Genomic DNA, 19,675 nt, shown 5'->3' on the forward strand with positions numbered 1-19,675 from the left:
CATAGGTATCCTGTTACATAAACACAATCTATATCTTCCCATCATCGACAAGGCTCTCTACGATCTGGCCCCTAACTACCCTTCTGGCCTGCCCTTGACTGCTCTCTCCCACTTTTCAATACTCTCCAGCTACCCTGTTTTTTTCAGTCATTCCTTGGTAAACCAAATTCATTCCTGTCTGAGGTCTTTGCATTTGCTGCTCCCTTTTCCTGAAATGTTTTCCCTCTGGTTCTTTCCCTGACTTGCTCCTTCACTTTGCTGAGATCTCTGCTTAAGTATCTCCTTCTTGGAGAGGCCTCTTCCAAACACTCTTTTAAAGAACTATTTTCCTATCCCAGAATTCTTTATGACTTCATTATATCTTCTCTGTTTATCTCTTATCACCATTTAAAATTATTTTGTTTTTCTGGCCATTGTGTGTTTCTCTCCACCAAGAATGTCTTTAGTTTCATAAGGCCAAGGATCTTACCTGTCTTGTTTGTTATATACTCAGCACCTAGAAACAGTGCTTGATATATAGCTAGGTGCTCACAAAAGTTTTGTTGAATGAATGCATCCTGTTTTGTACCAGTGACTATTTCCTTAGTATAAATTCTTATGTGTATAATTACTGAGCCAAAGGACAGGGACATTTTTAGGATTTTTGATACATATCTTTTTTAAAAAAGATTTTTCTTTTTAAGCAATCTCTACATCCAACATGGGGCTTAAATTTACAACCCTAAGATCAAGGGACACATGCTCTACCCATACTCTACAGACTGAGCTAGCCAGGCACTGGAGATTTTTGATACATATTTTCAAGTTGCCTTCCAGGAGTATACCAATGTACATACCTAATAGTAATAGACAGGAATGCCCACATTAGTCACCCTTGCCAATATTGGACATGATAATAAAAAAAAAACTTGCTTCTCTGAATAACACAGGACAAAAGACAGAGTTCTATGACATGTCCTAGAGAGACTTCACCAAGATGACATTGATCCATTGCCACAGCCTGGGTATGGTCCTCTGACATTTGCAAATTCATCTAAATGCCTCCAAAACATTCTATTATCCTGTCAATGTGTCTAGTTTATCTAAAGGGATAACAGAATGAGAGTGGTATCTGAAAGGCTGTCATAAGGAAGAACAATTAGAATTTACACAGTCATCCCCCACTGGGATGATTTATAAGACAGTGCATTTTAGCTCAACAAGGAACAACCTCCTAACAGTTAGTGGGCTCCAATGGGCTTCCCTATGAGACTGTGAGCTTCTCAGTACCAAAAGTTTTCAAGCAGGCAGAGGCTAGATAAACCCCTGGTAGTGTGGTATTCTGGAACAGTCATGACACACATGACAGATGTATTCATCGCATGAATGCCATTCCACTAGCTGTAATTTCATCCTGTTCTCTTTCACACTCAGGACCCAGATCAGAACGTAAGAGAGGGATAATGACTTGTCACAGACCTGACCTCAAATATATATGTATGTAGTACATGGTGTGTGTGTGTGTGTGTGTGTGTGTGTGTGTATAACCCACCAGTATGTCCCAATACCACAGCTGAGAATCACTGTAATAAAGGGATTCTTTATATAGAGTGGGAAGTAGAGCTGAAAGACCTCTGGGGTTCCTTTAAACCAGTGGTTTTCAAACCTGGCTACACATAAGAAATCTCTGGGGAGCTTTTCAAAAAGGCCAGATCCCACTTCAGACCAATTAAGTCAGAATATCTGGAGGTGGGGTCCCAGGCTACCTGAAAAGTTCAGGTAAAGTTCCCTTGAAAAGTTCCCTTGGAGATTCTAATGTGCAGTCAGTGTTGAGAACTATTGCTTCAGAGTCTGTAATTCTTCTAGCACTGGTTTCAGTGTCACAGTGTCTCAGAATAAGATCTGGTAAAAAAATTTAACATAAAGAATACCAGACAATGGCAGGAGACTCAGGCTCTAGTCTTATATTTAAAACTTGGTATGGGGATGCCTGGGTGGCTCAGCGGTTGAGTGTCTGTCTTTGGCTCAGGGCGTGATCCCAGGATCCATGATCGAGTCCCACATCAGGCTCCTTGTGGGGAGTCTGCTTCTCTCTCTGCCTAGGTCTCTCTCTGTCTCTCATGAATAAATAAATAAAATCTTAAAAAAAATAAAACTTGGCATGACCTTGGACAAGTCACTTCATTCAAGTTCATCTCCATTCTCTCATCACTAAGGAAGAGATAAGAATTCCTGCTTCCTCTTTTCTGTCAAAGGGGACAAATGAGAGTATTTGTAAAATGCTTACAGTCCTTCAGTAACAGTATCTGCATGATATTTTATTTGTCACTGAGTGCTTTTGCACATATTCCTTCTTTTAACTACTCAGATGCCATAAAACACCATATAAAGTTAGTATTATTAACACTCCTTAATTATTTTTTTAAAGATTTTATTTATTTATTCATGAGAGATACAGAGAGAGAGGCAGACATAGGCAGAGGGAGAAACAGGCTCCATGCAGGGATTCCAGGATCACGCCCTGAGCCAAAGGCAGACGCTCAACCACTGAGCTACCCAGGCATCCCTAACACTCCTTAATTAATTAAAAAATATTTATACAGCTTTGACCGTTACTTTGATTCAGGATATTAGTGGTGGAAGGGACCTTACACAGCCATCTTTCTAGTTTAATCCTTTCATTGCATAGACAAGGAATGAGAAGCCTAGGGAGATTAAGTGACCTGTTTCAGGTCATCCAACTAGCCAGTGGCAAACTCAAGATGAGGATCCATGTCTACCTTGCTTTGAAGCTATTTCTTTTCCTATAGCACATGGCCTGTCCCTCAGCATCTCCTTAGTACATAAAGGAAGCCTGGTTGAGGAAGCCTCCTTTTTCAGCATTAGTTCTAGACGAGTCATTATTTTGGTGCCTGCGGCAGTCTCCTTTAAAGTAATAATGCCAGCCCATTTCAGCTGGGTTGGAATCGCAAATAGGATGAAGGTCTACAGCTAATGTCTCTAAGAGAAGTCTGATCAGGGAGCAGTCACAGCATCCATGTACTTCAAGGTTGCTAAAAGAGAGAAACTAGATCGTGTGCCAACTTGTCTCCCTTAATGCCCAATTATACTCTTAAGTTATTAAATCAGGGGAAAAGCCTAGAAAAGAATAATTTCTCACAGTTTTAGATACTGAATTTGTCATTAATAACCAATACTTACTTGCAATTTTTACTAGATTTCTCTATTTCCTTTTTACATGTGGAGCAACATTGCCATGATACATATGGAAAGCTTGCTTCAAGAACAAGGATATACATATTTGCTTCACATTTGGACACGTCTTCCCAGGGGTTTTTGGTCCTCTAATATTTGTTTCTGTGTGTACTTCTCAATTCTGCTTCCTATTACTTAGCTAACCCTTGTGTCTATATTCAGCTCATGCTCTCCACTTTGGTCATAGTAAAGTCCATAAACATTTGTTGATTAAGTGAATGAAAGTCAGACACGTTCTGCCCCATTTCTGTGTCTCCTGTCCCTCTATAACTAAGTCTTTGCAATATGCTGTTCGTTGTGCCAGAAATGGTCTCCCAGTTGCTTCCAAGACTGTATTTCCCTTTCCATATTATAATGCAGTAATAGTCATCTCTTCCATGGTATCTTTCTAAACTATATCCGCTTGGTTTAGCTTTATAGTCACTCTTAAAATCCTTCAGTCCATCTCTCTAAGATGAATATGCTGAGATTCTTTGGTATGCTTCTATTTCTTTGCCTTGTTTTCCCACTAGATTATAAGCTCTCTGAGGCTAGAGGATGAGCTCTTTAGCCCCACTAAGAGCATGGGATGTGCTGCATTCCTGATGATTCTTTCCAAGTGACTTAATGCCACCACGACTGGCTTAATTCCTCATTACTTGCTTCGCTCTGGTGTTGTGGCTTTTTTTTTTTTAATTGTTTTTTTTATTTATTTATGATAGTCACAGAGAGAGAAAGAGAGAGAGGCAGAGACACAGGCAGAGGGAGAAGCAGGCTCCATGCACCGGGAGCCCCATGTGGGATTCGATCCCGGGTCTCCAGGATCGCGCCCTGGGCCAAAGGCAGGCGCCAAACCGCTGCGCCACCCAGGGATCCCTGGTGTTGTGGCTTTTTAAGGCTTAGTCCCCTATGAGGTGCTCAAGCAGCTAATGAAATCACGTAACCTTCCAGTGTTATTTGTGAACTGTTAGGGTCATTTGTGAACTGTTCTCTTTAAGTGCAATGTGGTTGCAGGGCACAATTGGGGTAGTGGTGAACTATAGGGCCTAGGAAGTTAATGTTTCAACAGAAAACACCTCGGTTTGGTAATTATGTAGGACTATCATTGTGGAAGTAAATAAAGTATGCCTCAAAGTCAAATTGATCCTAACTAACTTTAACTTGGTGTGTTTGATCTTAATTACTAGCCTTTTCTGTAATTATTATTACCCCTTAGTCTAGGGAGGCAAGGAAGATAGCTTCTAGCCTGCAATTTTTACTGATATGACCATGATATGGTAGAAACAACTGGATTTGGAGTCGGAATATTTGGTTTCAAGTCCTGACTGTCCTCAGTTTTATGACCTTGAGCAATGTCATTTCCCTGTGGGTCTCCAATCCATCTATAAAATGCAAATAATAAATACCTCACTGGATTTTTTGGTGATGATAAAAAGAGATAACCTATATGACAATGGTTGACAAACTGTCAAATGCTATAAAAATATGAAGGATTATTACATGATCACTTTGGAACCAGCTTCAATGAAGTGGTATAGATACCACTAACCCGTTCAGACTTAGTAAGAACCTGAAAACATGAAGAGAGCCATCTTGTGCACTCAGGCGGCCTTCTCTGCTAGCCCCAGGCTCCATACAGAGCTGGCCCAACAAGGACTCCTCAATGCCTTTGAATGGGACCCAGGGGCTCAGGGATATGGGGCCAGCACATACCCACTGCCAGTAAAGAGCAAGGACCAGAACCCCTGACAGAGATGAGAGCTGCCTCCTACCCCTTGGATGTTCTTCTTGGACACCTTAACCAATTTTGTTGGCTTCCATTCCTCATCAGCCCCATCATCATCATCACCAGCACTGTCGTCAGGCTCATTCACAGAATGCTCTGAATAATATTTTAGATCCTCGATGTCCATGCTTTGCTCCAGGAACTTTTCTTTAAAACGGGAAGGTTTTGGCTAAGAAAAAAAAAAGGTTTGGAATAATTACTTAATAAAATTTTTAAAATACATGTAGATCATATCTTTCCAGTAGCTGTTGCCAGCTATATTCTCAAGCCGAGATTTCCGACTCCCTCAAATATACTCCCTTGGCTTTACCAATCAGAAGAGATTCTGCCGCAGCCTTTGGCCTTGCAGAGTCTTTGAAGGGATGGAAACTGAAGGCATAGAAGCTGAGCAATCTGAGGGAGGAAAGAGGGACTCATGATATGATGAGATAAGTATCTTTGGATGGACAGCTGAACACTGCCCTTTTCTCTTGCTCCTCCTCAGTTGTTACATAATACCTGTACATGGCCAAAAGTCAGCCTTCTGGGGAAGGAATGCCTATTTTCCTCAAGACTGTAGTTTTATTTGGGACTCTGAGGAAAACTGAGATGCTGGAATCTGGGTTTTTTTTTTTTAAAGATTTTTATTATTTTATTTTTTTAAAAGATTTTATTTATTCATGAGAGACACACAGAGTGAGAGGGAGAGATGCAGGCAGAGGGAGAAGCAGGCTCCATGCAGGGGTCCTGATGTGGGACTTGATCCCGGGATTCCAGAATCATGCCCTGAGCTGAAGGCAGATGCTCAACCACTGAGCCACCCAGGCATCCCTAAGATTTTTACTTTTAAGCAAGCTCTGCACCCAATGTGGGGCTCGAACTCACAGCCCTGAGATCAAGAGTTGTGTGCTCTTCTGACTGAGCTGGCCAGGCACTCCAGAATTTGGGATTTTTAACTCCCAACCTCTTTTGAAAGATGAATTTAGCACACTTCCCCTCAACCATGGCCATATGAAGGTTATTACCATCATTGAGCAGTTTACCTTAGGTGGGATATATTCAAAAGAAGAGTCTGGAGATAGAAGGGTATCCTTAGGAAGATGAGGTTTCTGTCTGCTGGCTACTTGGAGGAGGGTCAGTTTCTGTTTGGAAAAAAAATACATAGTATATATAGTGCAGGGCAGCTTCTGGGAGTGTTAATGGCTAAAACATAAAGATTCCTGGGCTAGCTGAATTTAAGACATAGTAAAGTGAGGTGGGTTAATAATAAAGTAGGTTGAAGGACACTCACCTTAGAAGATGAGCATTAGATTCAGAAAAGAACAGATTGAAAACTGTGTGTTTATGGACATTCAGGAGGGCACAGGATGTAACGAGCACTGGCTATTATGTAAGACTGATGAATCACTGACCTCTACCTCTGAAACCAGCAATATTATTACATGTGAATTAATTGCATTTAAATAAAACTAAAAAAATTTTAAAAATGCGTGTTTATACCATTTTGAAATGCACATGACCATATCATATAGAAATTTGATACAGACCTCAAAAATAGAGCCAACTTGTCATACCCAGGGCTGCTCCCAAAAGCTGACCTCAATTGCAACAGGGTCTCCCAGGGCTTATTATAAAATGGGTGGGAAGCTGCGCTACCTGCTTGATGATTTCATTCTCTTGGAGAAGCTGCTGATTTTGCTCACACACTTCTCGCATCTTCTCGAGTTCTTCATCCTATTTCCAAATAATACAGTGATAGGTGGGGTTATTTTGGGCACTACATGTGGGTTACCAAACAACTCACATAGATGAAAACATATTGCTGCTAAGATGCTGGCAGCGGATGGTTTTTTGCACAGTAGGTACTGGCACCCAGAAAAATGTCTGATTCCTACCAGTTCCTAGGTGTCCTGAGTGCCACTTCTGTTCCATCACTCCTAAGCAGTCCTGACTGTGCTCACAAGAACCATGTGCTCTGCCCTAAATGCTTTCCTTATTCCTTTCTATTCCCTAGCCTTACATACCTTATTCATTCACATCAGGATGCTGATTAAGAGACCCACACGGACAGTTAGCTTTGTTTCTTTTAAGTCTACAGATGCTTTTGTTTACCCTTCTAAACATAGACTAGGCAGTTCATTTGCTACTCTAATAAGCCTGATTAAACTTCCTGGCACTAAAGACAACTAGATTCATAATTCAGCATACGACCTTAACTAGTTTGGTTATGTCTTGGATGGGAGGTGCCAAGGAAACCCTAGAGACTGGTGGTTCAGAAAAAAAGATTCTAAGTTGGACAAAATAGTGTTCCAACACGCTGCTAAGGGGTGTGGTGTTCCCAGGCTCTGGGAGATATTCAGACCCCAGGCACTTTACAAACATGTCAGGTCTCAGCTCAGAACAACCTCAGAAAGAGAAAAAAAAAAAAAGAAAGAAAAAGCTGAATGCCCTTAGGATTCTATGGGATGACTGGACTTTCCCACCTCTTTTAGAGCTTGGGGCTGAGGCAAGGAACCAGGAGGCCTCAAAATTTGGTATGGAGTAAGCAATGTCATTTCTGTTCCCGAAAGGAGGTCACCCTATGTGTGGTTGCATTCTAAATACCCCTACATTGATCACATAGGGCCAAGAGGCCATAGAGAATACTATTATAAACCTTTTTTCAGTAGTCACTGTCTGCTACAAGTACAGTGGTGTAAATCAGATAGGATTCGCAGTCAGGCCTATGGATCCCATCTCTGGAGACTTCTGCTCCATTATCATACCTGACACTTCAGTGTGCTCAGCAGCTGTTGCTCCTTCTCATTCACTGACTCCTCTAGCTGCTTCTCTGCCATTTGGCTTTGCTGCAGCTGGCTGAGAAGGTATAGCACCTAGAGAAAGATACAAATGAGACCAAAGGAATGAGGGTAGAAAGGAATTCTGGCTTAGGCCAAGCTGTGATCCAGATGACTCCTCGGATTTAGAGGGTACTTGTTACCTTTCATTCTCGTGGCTGGAAGTAGTAAGCCCGGCCACAATGTTAACCTTGGTATGAAAGTTGAAGGCTAAGAGTCGTTGTATGTGTAAACTTTGACAAGTCATTCCTTTTTCAGGTTCCTTGTTTGCAAAATTTAGAAAAGACAACATGGGCTTTCGAAGGAAACTTCATATTCCCCTCCCACCCTACTATCTTTTCAAATCTACCGACCAAAAGCAATGACACTGATTCTCAGCGTAGCTTCTGGTTTTGCCAGGGCTCACCTTCTCTTGATGCTGCTGTTCTACTCTGACCAGCTCTGCCTGTAACTCTGTCTCAATTTCAGCAAAATGATTTCGCTCCTCAAACAGCATCTTCTGCATGTCGGCACAGCTGGCCTTGTTCTGTTTCAGGCTGCTTTCAAGCTTGCTGACCTGTATTTTGGAGGAGACCAGCTGGAAGGGATAAAAGAAGATCAGTTTATTTGGAGAATGGCCACCTTTCCCCATTCATTAGGCAGGAAAATGTCAGCTTTCCTGAAATGGACTGAGAAAAGTTCCTCCATGTCCGAGCCCATTCTTTTTCTATGTCACATGGATTCTACACATGGTAACAATGCTATCCAGGCCAAGACTCCCTATTTCAGTTGAGATTGATCTCTTCAAGCTAGAAGCCACTGCTAAAGTCATTCAATCTCTTGCTCTGTCTCTGGACAAGAATAAACTGAACACAAACAGTATCTAGCAACTCCAAATTCTGATATTTAAGACTTTCTTCCTTCATTCTGAAGAGAAATCCACAGGACACACCCTTATGGCCAATTATGTTCCATCTCAGAACGTCTGTATTCACATGTTGGAACTAGTAGACATGTTAGCTGGCACTGTAGATCTGGCTTTTCAGGCTAGATTGATATCCTATGCTGGCCTGGTTTTATAGTCTCTACTGGCACACACGGTGAACAGCATAATACCAGTGTTCACACAAACAATCAGGATTTTCTTGGTAGGACAAATCTGCTAACCCAATACAAAAATGTATAAAGGAATAACATTGCTCAAACTTCCAGAGCTGGAGTTTGTATGCTCATCTCAAAGTGAAAATGCCTCAATCACCAGAGGCAATCAACTTCAGTTCCTCTTGTGACAATGTAAGATGACATATTATTTTTTTTAATTTTTTTAAAATTTATTTATGATAGTCACACAGAGAGAGAGAGAGGCAGAGACACAGGCAGAGGGAGAAGCAGGCTCCATGCACCGGGAGCCCGACGTGGGATTCGATCCCGGGTCTCCAGGATCGCGCCCTGGGCCAAAGGCAGGCGCCAAACCGCTGCGCCACCCAGGGATCCCGACATATTATTTTAAAGTCAGTGAAGATGGGACTTTCCTTAAGATGGGTGTATGTCAAAAGATGATTAGGTTTCCTCTTTTCTAGGTTGTACCTTAAACTTTTTTTAAGATTTTATTTTATTCATGAGAGACACAGAGAGGCAGAGACATAGGCAGAAGGAGAAGCAGGCTTCCCGCGGGGTGCCTGATGCAGTACTCGATCCCAGGACTCTGGGACCATGACCTGAGCCAAAGGCAGATGCTCAACCACTGAGCCACTCAGGTGCCCTGTACCTTAAACTTTTTTTTGAAAACATCTCATAGGTACAGTATAATAGTTTGAAAAGTAGTACAGTACAATAGTTTATGTATAACCAGTGGCCTACTATGGCATCCTGATACTTTCCCAATAATAATAGCAGACATTTATTGAGCACTTGCTGTATGCCAGGCTATCAGGTATCAATTTTCTAAGTGACTGGGCTGTATTTGTTCACACCAACCTTTACCCATAAAACTATTTTCTCTAATTCTAGTGTCATTGCAGCTTCTACCATGAAAAGTGGCAATGGCACTACAATAGTATTCCAGGTTAACATCTTATTTCAACCTATCTGGCCAGACCTCTAATTGCTGGTAAGAAGAGTGATGCTTACCTCTCCAATTAAATATTTCAGGGCACACTTGGCTTCCAGAATGGTAGCAATACTCTCCCAGCGGTGTTTTGGCCTGTCTTCACTTTCTGCATCCAGCAACTTCTGCTGTAGATCAGCAATCTGGGCACTCCTTCAAGGAAAGAGACAGTGAGACTTATTGCTAGTATCCTTAACAGCAAGGAGGAGAGAGCTCTGTGAAGCTCTTCAGATAGGTTTATGGATGGAGGTATTAGTGAAATATCATTTATTTATTTATTTATTTTTTTTAAATTTTTTATTTATTTATGATAGTCACACAGAGAGAGAGACAGAGAGAGGCAGAGACACAGGCAGAGGGAGAAGCAGGCTCCATGCACCGGGAGCCTGACGTGGGACTCGATCCCGGGTCTCCAGGATCGCGCCCTGGGCCAAAGGCAGACGCTAAACCGCTGCGCCACCCAGGGATCCCCAGTGAAATATCATTTAAATAATGACTGAGTCAGCTGGTTAGTATCTCAAATCCTGATGCAAAAGGAATCCAAGAAACTATCTCAGTGATTTTATTTTATGAAATACTGGTTGAAATAAATGTGTCACATGGTGGGGCTTGAAAAAATTTGTTTTAGTAGGGTTCTGTTGTAGTATATTAACTGTAATGTGACTTTGTCTTGAGGCCATATGAGTTCAGATTGTGATATGAAGGAACCAGGAGGCCTCAAAAGGATAAGAATCAGGTTGGAGACCTGAAGGGAAAAAGTCTCAAAAGTATAAGCAGTGGGGCACCTGGGTGGCTCAGTCGGTTAAGAGTCGGACTTCGACTCAGGTCATGATCCCAGGGTCCTGGGATCAAGCCCCATTTTGGGCTCCCTGCTAAGTGGGGAGTCTGCTTCTCCTTCTCCCTCTGCCCCTCCCTCCTGCTGGTGCTTTCTCTCTCTTTCAAATGAATAAAATAAAATCTTAAAATAATTTAAAAAGGACAAACAGGTAGATGTTCTTCGCTGGGACCAAATATCAAATTGATACCTATGGCTAGTGCTATGAGAGGTTATCTTGATGTGCCTGCCACAGGACTGAGAAGTTTCTAAGAAGATTAGATACCCTGACCCTGGTTATAGCTTACAGTTACTTTCTAATCAAGTATGGTCTGAGACCAAGGTTTACACAATATTTCAGTTTCATTAGTAGCTTCCTTCTCAAATTTGCAATGTGTCCAATGAAAGGTAGTATACCAGCATATGTGTAACATGCTGCTATGTAAGGTACTATAAAAGAAGATGGGTACCAAAATAATCTAAGATAGCAGTTCTCAAATCTTGGGAGTCTTAGGACCCTTCTACACTCCTAAAAATTATTTGAGGACCTCTGAGAAATTCTGTTCATATACATTGCACCTATAGATATTTACAGTGTTGAAAGTAAAACTGAGAAAAAATTAAATGTTCACTAATTCATTTAAAATAACAATAATCCATTATAATCTATTTTATGAAAATTATATTTTCTAAAAAAAAATCATGTAGTGAGAAGAATGAGACTCTTTTACACTTTTATAAATCTCTGTAATATCTGGCTCAGTAGAAGACAACTGGATTCTCACATCTCCCACATGCAAACATGTGACATGTTCTGGTTGATGTTAATGAAGACAATCTGGTCTCACATAGATATGTAGTTGGACAAAGGAACATTTTAGTAGCCTACTCAGATAACTGTGGACATTCTTCTTTGAGACTACACTAAAACCCAACAAGTTTTAGTGGGTTAGTTAAAGGAACTAAGTTTTAGTTCCTTAAAAATTAGTTGAAATGTGGAATCTGAAACTGTCCATTGGTCTATCTTCCAATCTGAATGCAGTACGTTTACCCATAGATGATTCTGTAACATATTTGGGCAATGTTGAGTGATGCAAAATCTCCAAATGATAACACATTTCATTATACAATATCAAGAAATAAATAGTTAATATCACTGCTGGTCTCAACAGAAAAGTTAAAAAAAACTGTCAAGCTCATGGGAGCAGATAAAAGTTTTCCAGAATTCTAAGTTTTGCTTGAAAGCTCAATTCTATCTTTAGTGACAAACATTGCCAGTTGTTTTTCTTGAAGTGACAAGCTCACTCTGTTCACTTTTGAGAAAATGCCTGCCAAGTACTCAAGCCTGAATAACCATAGTTTGTCAGTCGTTCTTTCAAACACAACGGATGTTCCGTGGAAAAAAGAGGCCTATTGAGTTCACACCTCCAACAATTGCACAAGTGCTTTTCCTCCAGACAACCCTCAGACTTCAGCAAAACAGCACAAGTGCTCTATGTGTTCTTCCCATTTGGTCACACAGAATACTAAATAGATTTGAACTCATGGGTTGAAATTTAATAAAATTAACACTGCTTTATCAAAGCCATTTTTTTAAAAAAAAAGTAGGCTCTACTTTGCCCAATGTGGGGCTTGAACTGATGACCCCAAGATCAAAAGTTGCATGCTCTACCAACTGAGGCAGCCAAGCGCCCCTATCAAAGCCATTCTTAAGTAAAACTGATCTAAAAAAACAACTGAGAGTGTGTGGTCATGAAGTATACAATGACCTCTAGTACAGATTGGTGCCACTGCTTTAATTCAAGCTATGGTATGAGCAATTTTGTCTTCTGTTGCTTTAACTATCACAGTGAATGTCATTGTAGTATAAGTGGAAAATAATGTCTTAATAGCATTATGAAGACAGTTTCGGTTGCTCAGAGTACCCCAGGGGTTGCAGACCATGCTTCAAGAACTCTGGTCTAATATATAGCCCTTTCCTTCACCAAGATTACAATCAATTTATATTGACAAGATTAATACCCGTAAAAAATAATAAATATATAAAGATAACACATCCACTGTACCATATATATGATTGATGACTCTAAGTTCTAAAGGAGTTTACAGAGGAGGAATAGTGGGAGATAAAGTGTCAGGGAAGGCTTCTTGGAAGAGGGGAGCCAGAACACTTCAGAATTATCGTCTACCATATGGCCTTTCCTGTCTCCTCTGACTATTCATGTCCCTTAGGTATTTTAAAATTTAGTTTCTGTCTCATCAAGTTTAGGAAAATTGCCTTGATTAAACTCACCTGTTTAATTGCTCTCTACTTGGCACCTGCCTAACATTTAATCATTTAATTATTCACAGTGGTGTGCAGGTAAATGTTTAAAAACCAGCCCTAGGGCAGCCCCAGTGGCCCAGCGGTTTAGCGCCGCCTTCAGCTTAGGGCCTGATCCTGGAGACCCAGGAATAAATCCCACGTCAGGCTCCCTGCATGGAGCCTGCTTCTCCCTCTGCCTGTGTCTCTGCCTCTCTCTCTCTCTCTCTCTCTGTTTCTAATAAATAATAAAATCTTTAAAAAAATAAAATAAAAACCAGCACTAAAAAACTGGACCCAATTTGTAGCTTTTGCTAGTTTCTGTGGCATAAATGTTGTAAGCTATCAATGGTTTACATTCCTGAAATTTTAACAAATGATTCCAACCTACCCCTCTGTCATTATACTATTTCCACTTGAGAGAAGAGGTGTGCCATCTACTTTCTGTATATCCAACTGTATGCATCCAGGGCAGCACAAAACAGAAACTCAAATGTTGAGTGATTTATAGACGTATCCAAAGATAAATAGCTAGTATGTGTTGCTCAAAACAAATCAAATGATCTTTAAGGTCTTGTGGGTGATACAATTCTATCATCCTAAGACCCTATATAATCTCTGTGGAAGTTCAATTCCTTCTAGAGATTACAGATACTTAAAAGACAATAATAGTGATTAGAGCAGCATAATTTCTGGTTTTAGAGCCAGAAAAGGAGAAAGAGAGACTGTGCATTGAGCAATTCTAATATGCCAAGTACTATGTTATGTACTTTACTTATTAATCTAATGCTCATGATAGCTTTACTTATACATTATTACATCTACTTAGCCAATAATCTCTAAAGTTCTCTTTCTTCTGTACTGTTGCTCTTCTTTTTTTTTTTTTAATTTTTTATTTATTTATGATAGTCACATAGAGAGAGAGAGAGAGAGAGGCAGAGACATAGGCAGAGGGAGAAGCAGGCTCCATGCACCGGGAGCCTGACGTGGGATTCGATCCGGGGTTTCCAGGATCGCGCCCTGGGCCAAAGGCAGGTGCCAAACCGCTGCGCCACCCAGGGATCCCTACTGTTGCTCTTCTGGCATCAGTTCTTAACTTCTTCCAAAGTTTTGTTTTTAGCCAGTTCTACATTTCAGAAATACCAAGATGGGGTGCAACATAAAGAGCATAGGTTTTGGAATTAGATAGGCCAGGTTTTGAATCCCAGCTCTGTATAACCTTGAGCACATTTCTTAAGATTTCTAACCTTCTGGGTGCCTGGGTGGCTCAGTTAGTTGGCTGTCCAGCTCTTGATTTCAGCCACGGTCATGATCTTGGGGTTGTGGGTTCAAGCCCTGTGTTGGGCTCTGTGCTCAGCAGGGAGTCTGCTTGGGATTCTCCCTCTCCCTCTGCCCTGCCCCCACCATGCTGTCTTTCTCAAAACAAAAAATCTAAAAAATATTTTTTAATTTCCAAACTTGTTTAGATATTTAAAGTCAGAAGAATGATACTTACTTCATAAGGTATAATAATACCTCATAAGGAGGGACTGAATGAAAAAATACGTCTAACATGTCTAGTGAAGTATATGGTTCAAAAAATTGCTACATTCTTTCATTTCTCAATCATCACAAAGCCTTTGAAAAACAAGCTTTTGAATCACTGGATTGATAGGTTCTATTTTGATTCCAGGCATAAATTTTTATAAATTACAATGTCTTAGAGATAGTCCTATTACCTGAGCTCCATTTCAGTTTCTAGGCTCTCAATCTGCTTTGTAATGGAATCTTCTGACTCAGAAACTTGACCACGTAGTTCAGCAAGTGAAAACGTGCGCCTCTGTAAAGAATAATGGGAATGAGGGTGAGGTGCTAAAAGGAAAGTAATCCTCCAAAGTTGTGAGGGTTTCTGGGGAGTGCAGAATCTGATTATTGATAACATATTTCCATTGGGGTACTTGCCCGGAGTTTAGGAGGTGGATTCTCCCCAGATTCCTTTTTCTCTTTGAGTTGAGCCACATCCTGAGCCAGGATCTTTCTATCTTCAAGAAGGTCATTCAGATGGCGTTTGGCTTCCTCAGTACTGACCATAACCTCAATTTCATTTGCAAGCCAATTCTAAAAGAGAAATCAGTGATGCTGGATTAGGGATGAGGACTCTCTGGCCCATGGGCTAGATTCAGCTCCAGACTTAATTTCACTCAGAACTGAGCCCACATAAGTAGAAGTGAGATTTTCATCCATGCCTACACTCACCCAAAATTGTAATAGCTCTCCAAGAGCTTTTAACAGAAATATCCCAAAAGGTCATAAGAAAGAGGCTTTCTGTAGAAAATCATTCTCTAGATATCCTAGTATTTCTATACACTGTCTTTGCCTTCTCCATTTTCTCCTTAATGTGTCCTTAACTAGTCATGATAAGGAATTCAAAGTATATTTTATATGTTATATTTAATAAATAGATACTCATTCTTTAAAAAAAATTTGAGTATAGTTGACACATAATGTTACACTAGTTTCCTGTGTACAACATAGTGGTTCAATATCTCTATATGTTATGCTTTGTTCACAAGTATAGCTACCATCTGCCACCATACAACACTATTACATATCATTGACTATACTGATGCTATTCTTTTTATTCCCATGACTTCATTCTGTAACTGGAAGCCTATACTTCCCACTCCTCTTCACCCATTTTGCCCATGCCTCCACCCCCCACTTTCCCTCTGACAACCATCAGTTTATTCTCTGTATTTATAGGTCTGATTCTGTTTTTTGTTGGTTTATTCATTTGTTTTTTTTTTTTGACTCCACATTTGAGTGATATCATATGGTATTTGTCACTCTCAGTCTGACTTATTTCACTTAGCAATACCCTAGAGGTATTAGGTCTATCCATGTTGTCACAAATGGTAAGATCTCATCCTTTCTTTATGGCTGTGTAACATTCCATTGTGTGTATCACATCTTCTTTACCCATTTATCTATCAACGGACACTTAGGTTGCTTGCTTATCTTGGCTATTGTAAATAATGCTGCAATACACATGGGGTGCAAATATCTTGAAATTAGTGTTTTTGTTTTCTTTGGATAAATACCCAGTAATGGAATTACTGGATCATATGGTATTTCTATTTTTAATTTTTTGAGGAACCTCCACACCATTTTCCACAGTGGCTACACCAATTTACATTTCCACCAACAATACATGAAGGTTCCTTTTTCTCCACATCCTGCATTCCCCTGGTGATTAGTGATGCTGAGTATCTTTTCATGTGTCTGTCGGCCATTTGTATGTCTTTGAGAAAATGTCATTTTAGAAATGTCCTCTGTTCATTTTTTAATTTGTTTTTCTGGTGTTGAGCTATACAAGTTCTTTATATATCTTGGATATTAACCCCTCATTGGCTATATCATTTGCAAATATCTTCTCCCATCCAGTAGGTTGCCTTGCATCACTGTGTGAAAGCTTTTTATTTTGATGTACTAAAAACAGTTTATTTTTCCTTTTGTTTGTCTTGCCTTAAGAGACATAATTAGATACACATTCTTAACTTTTAAAGTCAATGAATGAGGGATCCCTGGGTGGCGCAGCGGTTTGGCGCCTGCCTTTGGCCCAGGGCGCGATCCTGGAGACCCGGGATCGAATCCCACGTCGGGCTCCCGGTGCATGGAGCCTGCTTCTCCTTCTGCCTATGTCTCTGCCTCTCTCTCTCTCTCTCTCTGTGTGACTATCATAAATAAATAAATAAATAAAAAATAAAAAAAAAAGTCAATGAATGAAATTTTTTAAGCAAACAAAATTAACTAAACTTAGTTTCTAAAAAGTAACCATCTTTGAGAACATTTTCACTTTTGATGGAGGCATACCATGCTAAAAGTAATCAAAAGAAAGGTGGAGTAAGGGGATATATTAACATCAGATAATGTAAAATTCACATCAAAGGATATTTTTGAGAATAAAAAAGATAATTTCATAAAGATAAAGGAGTCAATTATTCAAAAGAACTTAACCCTTAATGTTTTATATCACTAATTTAAGCACCAAAATCATACATGAGCCAACCAAGGAGATAATATGAAATCACAAAATACTCAGTTGATTAAAAGAAGCCAAAAAAATAAACAAAATAAAGGAAATGATGAATAGATGGGACAAATAGAAAATAGCAAAATAATAGAGTCAAGCCTATCCATATCAATAATCATATTAAAAGCAAATGGTCTAAACACCCCAATTAAAATGCAGTTTGTCAGACTATATTATAAAAGCTAGACTCAACAATATGCTGCTTATAAGAAATACACTTTATTTATTTTTTAAAATTTTATTTATGAGGCAGCCCAGGTGGCTCAGTGGTTTAGTGCTGCCTTTGGTCCAGGGCGTGATCCTGGAGACCCGGGATCGAGTCCCACATTGGGCTCCCTGCATGGGGCCTGCTTCTCCCTCTGCCTGTGTCTCTGCCTCTCTCTCTCTCTCTCTCTCTCTCTGTGTATGTCTCTCATGAATGAATAAATTAAAAATCTTAAAAAAAATAAAATTTTATTTATGTATTTTAAGTAATCTCTACACTCAGTGTGGGGCTCAAACTCATGACCCTGAGCCAGCCAAGCACCTTGGAAACACACTTTAAAAATAAAGGCACAAATAGGTTAAAACTCAAAGTGTTAAAAAAAATATATACCATTCTAGGGGTACCTGGGTGGCTCAGTCAGTTAAGCATCTCCCTTTGGCTCAGGTCCTGGCTATGGTCCTGGAATGGAGCTCTGCATTGCTCCCTGCTCGGTGGGGAGTCTACTTCTCTCTTTCCCTCTGCCCCTCCCACCCTGCTGGTGTTCTCTCTCTCAAATAAACAAACAAACATACAAATAAATAAATAAATAAATCTATACATATATACACCATTCTAGCATTAGTAAAAAAAAAAAAGCTGGAAGGACTGTATTATAAAAAAAAAAAAGTAGATTTCAGAACAAAGAATATTACCAGGAATAAAACAGATCATTTCATAATAATGAAAAGATCAATTAATCCTAAATATTTATGCCCCTAATAAGATTTCAAAATACATGAAACAAAATAGAATTACAAGAAAAAAAGACAAATCCATAATTCCGGCAGGAGATTTGAATACTCATCTCTCAATAAATGATAGAATCAGTAGGCAGAAAAATCAGCAAAGATACAGTAGAAATGAACAGCACAAATAGACAAGATTGACATTTATAGAACACTCTCTCCAACAATAGCCGAATACACATTCTTCTTAAGTACATACAGAATATTTGCCAAGATTGACCATATTCTAGGCCTTAATAAGCCTCACTAATTTGAAAAGATCCAAGTCACACAAAATATGTTCTTTAACCACAATGAAATTAAATTAGAAATCATAACACAAAGATATTTAGGAAAAAACCCCCAACATTTGGAAACTAAATAACCCACTTATAAATAACCCATGGGTCAAAGAAGAAATCAAAAGGGAAATTAGAATATATTTTGAGTTGAATGAAAACAAAAATATAAGTATCAAAATTTGTGGGATGTTATTAAAGGAGTACTTAGGAGGAAATTTATAGTACTAAATGCTTATATCAGAAAAAGAAGAAGGGGCACCTGGATGGCTCAGTTAAATGTTCAACTCTTGATTTCAATGCAGGTCATGATCTCAGGGTTGTGAGATTGAGCCCTGTGTCAGGCTTTGTGCTGGGCATGGAGCTTGCTAGGGATTTGCTCTCTCTTACTCCCACTGCCCCACTTCCCCCCTCAAAAACAAAACAAAACAACCAAACCCTCAAATCAATGACTTCAGCTTCTACCTTAAGAAACTAAATCCAAACCAGAAGTAAGGAAATAATAAAGATCAGATTGGAAACTAATGAGTTGGGGTTTTGGGGACATTTTAAAAATTCTGATAAAATAAACATAACATGAAATTTATCATTTTAACCATTAGTAAGAATGAGCTGGTTCTTTGATAAACCTCTAGCCAAACTGATCATGAAAAAGGAAAAAGGCATAAAACATCAATAACAGGAATGAGATAGATGATATTACCATAGCTTTTACAGATTTTAGAAGGATAATAAGGGAATATTATGGATAACTTTATGTCAATAAATTTGACAACTTAGATGAAGCATACAGTTTCACTGAAACACACAAACTACCAAGGCTTACTTAAGAAGAAATATATAACCTGAGCAACCCTATATCTATTTTTAAAAACTGAATTTTAGTTAATTTCCACCTACTCCACAAAGCAAAAACTAACAAAAAACACTTCAGGTGACTTAACTTGTAAATTTTACCAAAATTTTAAGAAAGAAACAATATTAATTCTATACAAATTCTTCTAGACAACTGAAAAAGGACTACTTCCCAACTCATTCTAAGAGGCCAACATTTACTTTGATACCAAAACCAGATGAAGACATTATGAGAATACAACAGACCAATATCCCTCATGAACAGAGATGCAAAAATTTTACACATAATTTTTATTTTAGAAAAATTCTAACTTTATATACTGCTGAATTCAACAATAAACACATAAAAAGGATATGTCACAACAAAGTGGCATTTATTCAAGGAATGCAAGGCTGGTTTCAAAATTGAACATCAAAACACTCAGAATAAAAACTTACAATAAACTAAGAATACATAAGAATT

General features: G+C 39.3%; 1 protein-coding gene across 4 annotated transcripts in view; it reads right to left on the reverse strand.

Annotated features, from left to right (window-relative positions):
- The window catches only part of KIF4A (kinesin family member 4A), a 125,235-nt gene that overhangs the window by 5,836 nt on the left and 99,724 nt on the right, over nucleotides 1–19,675 (reverse strand). For 3 of the 4 annotated variants that reach the window (XM_072816665.1, XM_072816666.1, XM_072816667.1), the window contains exons 21-28: nucleotides 14,959–15,114; nucleotides 14,736–14,836; nucleotides 9,925–10,054; nucleotides 8,222–8,392; nucleotides 7,744–7,851; nucleotides 6,635–6,712; nucleotides 6,022–6,120; nucleotides 4,986–5,168 (exon numbers count right to left, since the gene is read on the reverse strand). In XM_072816665.1, coding sequence (XP_072672766.1) covers nucleotides 4,986–5,168; nucleotides 6,022–6,120; nucleotides 6,635–6,712; nucleotides 7,744–7,851; nucleotides 8,222–8,392; nucleotides 9,925–10,054; nucleotides 14,736–14,836; nucleotides 14,959–15,114 — 1,026 coding nt within the window. Of the gene's footprint in view, nucleotides 1–4,985; nucleotides 5,169–5,259; nucleotides 5,393–6,021; nucleotides 6,121–6,634; nucleotides 6,713–7,743; nucleotides 7,852–8,221; nucleotides 8,393–9,924; nucleotides 10,055–14,735; nucleotides 14,837–14,958; nucleotides 15,115–19,675 lie in introns of those variants that run through there. The other variant, XM_072816668.1, reaches the window with a different exon arrangement.

This window comes from Canis lupus, chromosome X (assembly GCF_048164855.1).
Source record: "Canis lupus baileyi chromosome X, mCanLup2.hap1, whole genome shotgun sequence".
Lineage (NCBI taxonomy): Eukaryota > Metazoa > Chordata > Mammalia > Carnivora > Canidae > Canis > Canis lupus.